Source organism: Cololabis saira, chromosome 2 (genome assembly GCF_033807715.1).
Source record: "Cololabis saira isolate AMF1-May2022 chromosome 2, fColSai1.1, whole genome shotgun sequence".
Classification (NCBI taxonomy): domain Eukaryota; kingdom Metazoa; phylum Chordata; class Actinopteri; order Beloniformes; family Belonidae; genus Cololabis; species Cololabis saira.
Window position 1 is genome coordinate 4,457,555 of NC_084588.1, and position 8,830 is coordinate 4,466,384.

Consider the following 8,830-nt stretch of genomic DNA (forward strand, 5'->3'; position numbering starts at 1 on the left):
AACGTATTAAATCATCCAACCGACCTCGTATTACATAAACAAAACCAACATGACAGCCGCGTCCGATTGGTCCCTGGACCTGCCAATCACCCGGGGCGTTGCGTCATCAGCCAAGGCTCGAGCTGTGATTGGTCCGGGGTCGCCTCCGCTCCCGCCCCCTCGCCTGTGATTGGCCGAGCCGGGACATTACCGAACAAGGTAAGGGAGATTTCGCAATCGGGGCTCCTGTCCATGTTCCAAACAAAAACAGTCAGAGCGATAGACGGACGGATTTAAACTGGAAATTATCACCGCCACCCGGTCTGTTTTGACGGATGGTCTTTCCCAGGAGCGGCCGCTGAAGGTAAACCGCGTTTCGAGCTTTTTAAAACGACCAAAAACAAGAGGAGGCGGCTCGTTAGCAGCAGGAGCTAGCGACTAAAACTGTGTGAAGGAAACCGAAACCACAATCCAAGCCGAGTTAACTCACATTAACCTGATTTAAAGCCGATTTAACTAACATCAACTTGATGTAAAGCCATTAACTTCACTGTAACTCCAGGGCTCGAACAGGAAGCCGGTAAGCTCAGCGTTTCAGCAGGGAATAACCTGATCTGCTGCTTCCTAACTTCGTCAGAAAGTGCTGGAAATCAGCGTTTTGGTTGATAAAGGTATTGGGATCAGAAGTTTGGGCGGTTATGTGGTCTGGATCGGGGGTTATGTGGTTGTATCGGTCGGAGCCCCGGAGTTCCCCTCTCTCGGCACAAAGACCTGCGATGATGCAATAGCAGGCAACCGCCGTGTTTCCACCCGGAGCGGTTTCCGCTGCGCACACGCTGACTGGCTGACACGCTGCATAGCAACGGCCCGGCCAATCAGAGCGGAGCTGCCGCGGAATCACAACTCTCCATAGTTACCGGCGGGGATCATCAATGACAGCTCATGGGCCAATTAATGAATGAACACTTTTTCTTTTAATTGAAAAATATCTTTACATATAAACAACAAGGCATCAAACTACTACATACATAGATATAGAGCAGATACAGTATAGTGTAAATAAGTATATTTATATAAATATTTATATGGACATGTGTGTACAAATATATGTATGTATGTATGTATGTATGTATGTATGTATGTATGTATGTATGTATGTATGTATGTATGTATGTATGTATGTATGTATGTATGTATGTATGTATGTATGTATGTATGTATGTATGTATGTATGTATAAGAATGTGTGTGAGTATAATTACAGTATATTATAACAATAATAATAATACTGTTATTTAGCAGTGTGAATGAATGAATTATTTTATTTTCGTGTCCGGACATTTAAATGACCCATCCCTCATGGGATTACACAGGCACATTAATTACATCAAAATATAACATTCCGGTGTGTGAACCACCTATTTCCAGCTACAAATAATAATGATAATAAGCAGCAATAAATAATAATAAATAAAATTACAATTAAAATAAAATATAAAAATATCCCACACTAGGAAATGAACAAAAAAATACAAAAAAAGTGTGAGTACAGTGTGTGAATATTTATAAATACAGGTTAAATGATCAGTGAATGGGAGTAGGACTAAATAAGTTTACACTTCTTCCTACTCCGTTTTTGGCACATGTAAATCAAGATAGCAAGTTTTAAAGGATGAAATTCTTTGTTTTGTTGTTTTGTTTTCTTAAACTTCTCATGAAGTGTTGTTTTTTTTACATGCACAAAAATAAAATAAATAAATAAAAATGAATATTAAAAAAAAAAAACACACCCGAAAAACTGCATTGCAGTCTCACATACATTAATGATAAAAATTGTCGAGGATTAAAACACAATAAAGCCAACAGGCTTATTTCCATTGCGGTCCTCGATGTTTATAAAAGCTGACGAAAAATGCAGATGTCGACAAGTATGATGTTTGTTTACTATTGGCTCCTCATAAGAAAACAAGACAAAACACAACTAAAAACACAAACATTCAGCACAAATCAAACCACAGAAAGATAAAACACAAACAAAGTGGACAGGTGTGATTTCAGGTGAAATTTAAAGCTCCTCTCATTTGAGATCAGTTTGAGGGAGGTGGCAGCTCATTTCAGAGACATGTTGCCGTATATGAAAGTGTTTTTACCGAAATTATTTTTAAAGCTCAAAGGAACGAAATTGAACAGGTGCATTTGAGAGAAAACAGAAGGAAAAGAAAATAAATAAAATGAAAAGGAAAATAATGAAAGGGGCTAGGCTTATCCAATAAATGATTTTCAACAATTATGTTCAAAAGTTGTATTGCATTTATTTTTGTTAGAAAAGTAAAGGAATTTGTTATGGAATAAACACAAAATCGAGGTTTCACTTTCATATACTTGCACTTGTGGATGTGGAATTTACCCAGAATTATGATATTATTAATCAGAAAGTCATCATTGGTATTGTCCATTGAAAGTTAAAAAATAATAGCTTTTCGTGAGAAGTCGTGCAGGTGAAAAACATTTGGATGAAGCCAGTCATGTATATCCTGCCAAAGGGGATTAGAATATATGCATTATAAAAAATAAATGATCAGTGGTTTCACATTCATCACAAAATACACAGTTATTAGTTTAAATACCAAATCGCTGTCGCAACAAATCACTGGATGGGTTTACACGATTTAAGGTTTTAAAATTGAGTTCTTTTGCTTTGGGAGTAATTGGAAATGTTAAGTATTTTGTTCGTAACATGTTGATATGTTTGGGGTAAAACTGTAAGATTGAATGAGATCTGCCGTGGAATTACAGCTCACCATAGTTACCGTCGGTGACTTCAACACTTCAAAATACACAAATGACAGGTCATGATCCACTTAATGAACACATGAATACTCAAAGAAACCTCCTGATGCAGCTGATATTTTAAGTTGCAGCGTAAACTAAGATAAAATAAGATTATCCTTTATTTCTCCCTCAATGGGGAATTTCACTTTGTGCAGCAGCAGTACACTCAACACAAACATGCAGGGAAAGGGTAAAAAAAGTAAAATATATATTATTACGAAATAAAAACAGTATATACATTGGAATAAAAAGTAGTGCAGTACAGGAAAGAAAGAAAATACAGTTTCCAAGCTCTCCTCCAGGTGTGTTTCCGATCACAGCTGGAATAGTGGAAGAAAGTGAGAGAAAGAAAAAACATCACCTCCAAAATTGATTTGTTTTTGTGAACAGTTGTTTTAGAAGTTGCTCTCTGCAGCTTTGTAGAGATAATAATAATCATAATCATAATAATCTCTTTATTTGTCAGTATAGAGGGTCTGCATTGACGTCACTTCCCCACTGGACCAGCCCCCTTACTCACTGAGTGGCAAAACATCAGCAAAAACAGCTGCAACTAGTGGAGAAGATGGGATAACAGCCTATTATCTGCTTAAATTAAAGTCAGCTGGACTTGACAGTGACCCGTACAGTTACCCCAAGAACCAGTGGTCCATGGACATTAATATTTGGTACAATTACCAAGAACCAGTGGTCCATGGACATTAATATTTGGTACAGTTACCAAGAACCAGTGGTCCATGGACATTAATATTTGGTACAGTTACCAAGAACCAGTGGTCCATGGACATTAATATTTGGTACAATTACCAAGAACCAGTGGTCCATGGACATTAATATTTGGTACAGTTACCAAGAACCAGTAGGTCCATGGACATTAATATTTGGTACAGTTACCAAGAACCAGTGGTCCATGGACATTAATATTTGGTACAGTTACCAAGAACCAGTAGGTCCATGGACATTAATATTTGGTACAGTTACCAAGAACCAGTGGTCCATGGACATTAATATTTGGTACAGTTACCTTAAGAACCAGTGGTCCATGGACATTAATATTTGGCCACCAATCCAGTTTCCTGATATTTATATGTACTTAATTTCTACGCCGGGGAAATACACGAAGCAAAGCTTGAAGGCTTACAAAAGTCTTGACGCTTGGTCCGACTTCAAGGCAGGATTTGTTGTAGAAATTAAAGTGATGAGAACACCGAACATTATGATTTGACCGTTTAACGTTAGCTACCCAAGAATCCAACATTACCTGATACAAAATAGGAACCACAAATCCACGTTTCGGTGCCTGGAATCCAGTTGTTTCTGTGAATTGCAGCGATCCATTTGTCTCTCTTAAGCTTATTTTTCAGCAGTCTGTAAAACAATAACTCTGATTTCTTGCTAAATCTATGAGTACAGTCGATCGCACAACAGCTCTTTCCCATTTTAGATGTTTTCCAGTTGCTCAAACTGAAAGTTTACGCTGCCACTCAGTCTTTCTGACACTCAGTCTTTCTGACACTCAGTCTTTCTGACACTTAGTGGGCGTAACCCGCTGTGAAGTCGTATCTGTGACGCCATCATTCAAATATGAATCGTTGGTGGCAGGATTTGAACCTGCGCAAGGATTCCCCAGAGGATTTAGAAGAATAGAATAGAATACTTTATTGTCATTATACATGGGTACAGTGAGATTAAAAGCAGCATCACCTCTCCAGTGCAAGACAGTAAGCAATATAAGAAATATAAGAATATAAGAAATATAAATAATATAAAAAAGGTTAAGGTGCATTTTGAATAGTGAAATCAAGACCTGAGATCCTATCTACAGATAATAACATATAACTACACATGTGGTGCAATATTGCACACATAGTCTGGGAAAAGGTATTGCACGGTAAAAACAGTAATTGTACATGAAGACATTCACATTTTGTTCAGGGCGGTTATGGCTTTAGGGAAAAAGCTGTTTTTCAGTCTGTTAGATTTTGACCTGATGACTCTGTAGAGTCCGTCGCTGCAACCACTCGGCCACAACAACCACTCACATCAGCAGATCAGCAGATGTTTTTGTTAGCAAGTTTATCTGAGCTGGTAGATGACTCTGATTATCAAGATCCGATTCGATTCCGATATTGATTTGGGTTAGTGTTATTAAAACAGTTTTTTGAGCTGTTGCATGAATGATATGACTGTAGTTCTGCAACATATTAATACTAGTATTGTATTATATTAAGATTAAACAGCAAGTATAGCAAGTACAGATCCAGGGCAGCAAACAGAGACGGATGAAATCAGTTTTATTTTTTCCCACATTCCGTTTTTATTTGTTCCATTTTCAGTCTATTTTTGTTTTTAATTTTTGAGCATTTGGTTTTTAGCTTTTTTTGCAAATCTAATCCCAAGACAGTATATAAAGTAAAGAAATATAGACAATTTATGCAATTATAACCTAACACTTTAATGTTTTCATACCTTTAAACATATTTAAAGGCAAAAATATGGCACCAGTTATTCTCGTGTCCAACAAAACATTCCTTTTTTGGGGATAAACAAAAAAATAACCAAAAGTTGTAATGTAATGATGAAAAAAAATGCATAAAAAAAATCGATCTTTAGACATATGAATCGATTTTTAGGAATTAATATGAGAATCGATTTAGAATTGGGAAATCGATTTTTTTCAACACAGGCCTAAGTGTGTCCCTGATCTTTGGTCCTGCAGGTGCCGTCGCTGCTTCTTCTTCTTCTCCTGCCTCACCTGGACCCTGAGGAGGCTCCGGTCAGACATCAGCTCCTGAAGGCAACGGATCCAAATGAGCCGGCCGTCCCAGCGGAAACTCACCCACGCTGCTGACCACAACGGTGTGAGCGTCATCCAGAGCCAGGCGCACACCGCCGCGTCCCCCTCGTCCCCGCCGGCGCCCGTGGCCGGACTGCAGCAGGTCCCCCAGCTCGTCCCCGCCAACCCTTCCTCCGCCGGTGGCGGCAAGGCCTCGCCCCCCAGCAAGATGAAGAAGCCGTCCGCCGACAAGGACAGCGACGAGTACCGGCAGCGGCGCGAGCGCAACAACCTGGCGGTGAAGAAGAGCCGCATGCGCAGCAAGCAGAAGGCGCTGGACACGCAGCAGCGCGTCAACGAGCTCAAGGAGGAGAACGAGCGGCTGGAGGCCAAGATCAAGCTGCTCAGTAAGGAACTGAGCGTGCTCAAGGACCTGTTCCTGGAACACGCCCACAACCTGGCGGACAACGTGCAGCCGCCCCCCGCCGCCGCCGAGGGCGCTAGCCCCGCCCCCAACAGCAGCACTGGCCAATGAGAGGAGGAGGCGGGGCCACGGGACTCACGGATCCACACACTTTTAACTCTTGTCTTCTGGAAACGAGCTTCTTCATTTTGCTTTTCTTTTCTGTTATCACTCATTACCGAATTCACCACCTCTCCTGACCCAAACCCGGCACCAGGAAATGACTCGCTTTGATCCGCCTACCAGTCCTGGGGAAACTTCTTCTGAATTTGGTTGAACCCTGTAGCGTTGTGGCCGATCAGACTTGTTTTTATTGGACGGCGACTGGTCATGTGACCGCGGGTCCGGGGGAGCGCGGCGACCGCAGCACAGGCGCCGTTCCCTCCTCCCGTCCACCCAACTCTGCCGTCTCTTTTCTATCTCGTGAATCTTGTTCTGATGTTCAGAGTTTTTTTAAACTAAAGTCACTACATGTTGTTGTTTTGGAAGACTCTTCAGCTGTCTTTGTTTGTGTTTTTGCACCAAAGGTTGGCCAGGACGCCTGATTTCAGACCTAAACTGAAAGGCCGGCGTGTTGAACTGGGACTTGATGGACATTAAGAGCTGGTTTTAGTCCCGACACGCACCAACCGGGCAGAATTATCCTTCAGTGTGTGGTTTTCACCCGGGGTCCAAGCAGTGCAGCTACTGGAACCGTCGTTTTCAACGTTATTGTTATGATTATTGTTGTAGGTATTTTTTTAATCATTCTACTTTTGGACAAAGTCCTTGAGCAGCCGAGTTAGACGTCCTAACGTCCTCTGACTGTGGGCAGTGTTGCAGTCGGCCTCTACGTGGCGTTAAAGTACGAGAGCTCGTTTTACGGTATGTACCAGAACAAAAGTGTTCTTTCCTCAGGTTCCCGTCGAGCTCCCAGATCCAGCCCGGCAGCACCTGCTCATTCCAGCCCTGAAAACGTTCCCGTCAGCTTCCAAAAGCTGACCGAGACAAACGGCTCAGAGCTGCACAAACGTGGAGTAGCTGCTCTACACGCCGTTGGGATGAACGGGCGGATCGGACAATCGGCTTAAAGATAACGTCCCAACTCGGGATACATTTACAATACATTTTATTGGCCCGACAATTCCCAGTAATTCTGAACCAGCTGAATTTGATTTTCGTTAGTGGGGGACGGGGCTGGGGGGGGTGGAGCTGCTTGGATCCCGACGATCGCCGGCGTTGGTTTTATTTAAGTGTTTAAGTTGCACATGTTAAATGTTAGTGTTGGAACATGTGAGACCTCCGTCTCCCGCCTCCCCCACACCACCAGGCCCCAGCAGGCCCCACCAGGCCCCAGCACACTGCAAACACTCAAAATCTTACCAGGAATATTTGTCTTATTTCTAGTTAAAATGTCTAATTTTTAGTCAAACTTAAAACAAGAGTCATTACATGAAAAATAACTTATGACAATTTTCACCTTTTTCAAGTAAATTTTCACTTGAAATAAGTAGAAAAATCTGACAAGATTTATCTTCTTATTATAAGCAAAGAAATCTTGTTCCACTGGCAGATTTTTCAATTTATTCTAAGTGAAAATCTACTTGAAACAGGTGAAAATTGTTGTTTTTTCCAGTGATGAGTCTTGTTTTAAGTGTAATGAGATTTTTTTTGACTAAAAATTAGAAATTTTAACTAGAAATAAGACAAATATTCTTAAGATTTTGAGTTTTTGCAGTGCAGGTCCCACTAGGCCCCAGCAGGTCCCAGCAGGTCCCAGCAGGCCCCAGCAGGCCCCAGGTCCTGAAACGACTCCTCGGTACTCCTTGACTACAAGTCCCCACAAGTCCCTGGTTGTTGACGCAGAGCTTTATTAAAAATATTACTGAAAATCCAGGAAACAGCAGTTTTTTGTTGTTTTTATCTCCAGAAAAGAAGTAAGAATAATAATAATATAATGCCCTGAGGGAAATTATGTTGTTGACGTAGAAATGGAGAATGAATCGGAAAACAGTGGCTCAATAAAAATGTATATAAAACCTAATTTAATAATAAAAATAAGAACATTAATGTAATGAAACAGAGGATTCATGAAGCCTGCAGCGACGCCATGAGGTGAACCTCTTCTCTTTTGTCTGTGTTTCCCTCTAATCCTCTGGATTTAAAAATGTTTTATTTCCATTTCCAGTTCTGACTCCAAAACGATATGATTCCAAAAATCAGGGGTTTGTTTTTCTGGGCTGTTGTTCTTATTATTTTTGGTGATGTGTGTAAAGTTACTGGAGGCCGAAGTAACCGGGACATTGACGAGATTCAACCTTCCAAGAAGGTTCTGAATTATTCACCAAGAGGACCTCTTCAAAAAGCAGCTTTAAAATGAATATGTGAGGTGTCAAAAGTAAATCTCTTTAGTTTTCTGTGATCTAACTCCAGCATTCATGGTGGTGTTGGACCGGGCCAGGACTGGGACGGCACCTCCGTCAGAGCTGAACTGAGTGGGACGTTTGTGTAGAATAAAGGCCGGGATTTGTTCCAACACATCTGTACGTTTGGCTGTTCTTCCAGTGGACGTCGTCGCGGGAGCGGCTCGTCTTTTTCACTTTTCTACCGGTGGTTTTTGTACTCTTCTACTCCAGCAGCATGTTCTAAAGGGAATTGTGTGCATGAGTAACTAACGTGGGGAGGGGGGGTGTGGTCTCAATGTTGCTGGGCAGCATTTTTCTGTCACTCAGCTATTTTCTATCAGCACTGGGGGGGGCGGGGTTTGGGTGGTGGTGATTAAAACTCAGTCTCAAAGTCCAG

At 41.4% G+C, this 8,830-nt stretch overlaps 1 protein-coding gene across 1 annotated transcript; it reads left to right on the forward strand.

Annotated features, from left to right (window-relative positions):
- The first annotated feature begins 203 nt into the window (after positions 1 to 203).
- Positions 204 to 6,544, forward strand: cebpg (CCAAT enhancer binding protein gamma). The gene is made up of 2 exons (XM_061736358.1): positions 204 to 343; positions 5,530 to 6,544. The coding sequence occupies exon 2, from the start codon at positions 5,621 to 5,623 to the stop codon at positions 6,119 to 6,121; it is 501 nt and encodes a 166-aa protein (XP_061592342.1). The 5' UTR covers positions 204 to 343; positions 5,530 to 5,620; the 3' UTR covers positions 6,122 to 6,544.
- Positions 6,545 to 8,830: the final 2,286 nt, after the last annotated feature.

Coding starts and splice junctions, on each gene's coding strand:
- cebpg (XM_061736358.1), top strand. CDS start 5,621: ATGAGCCGGCCGTCCCAGCGGAAACTCACCCACGCTGCTGACCACAAC.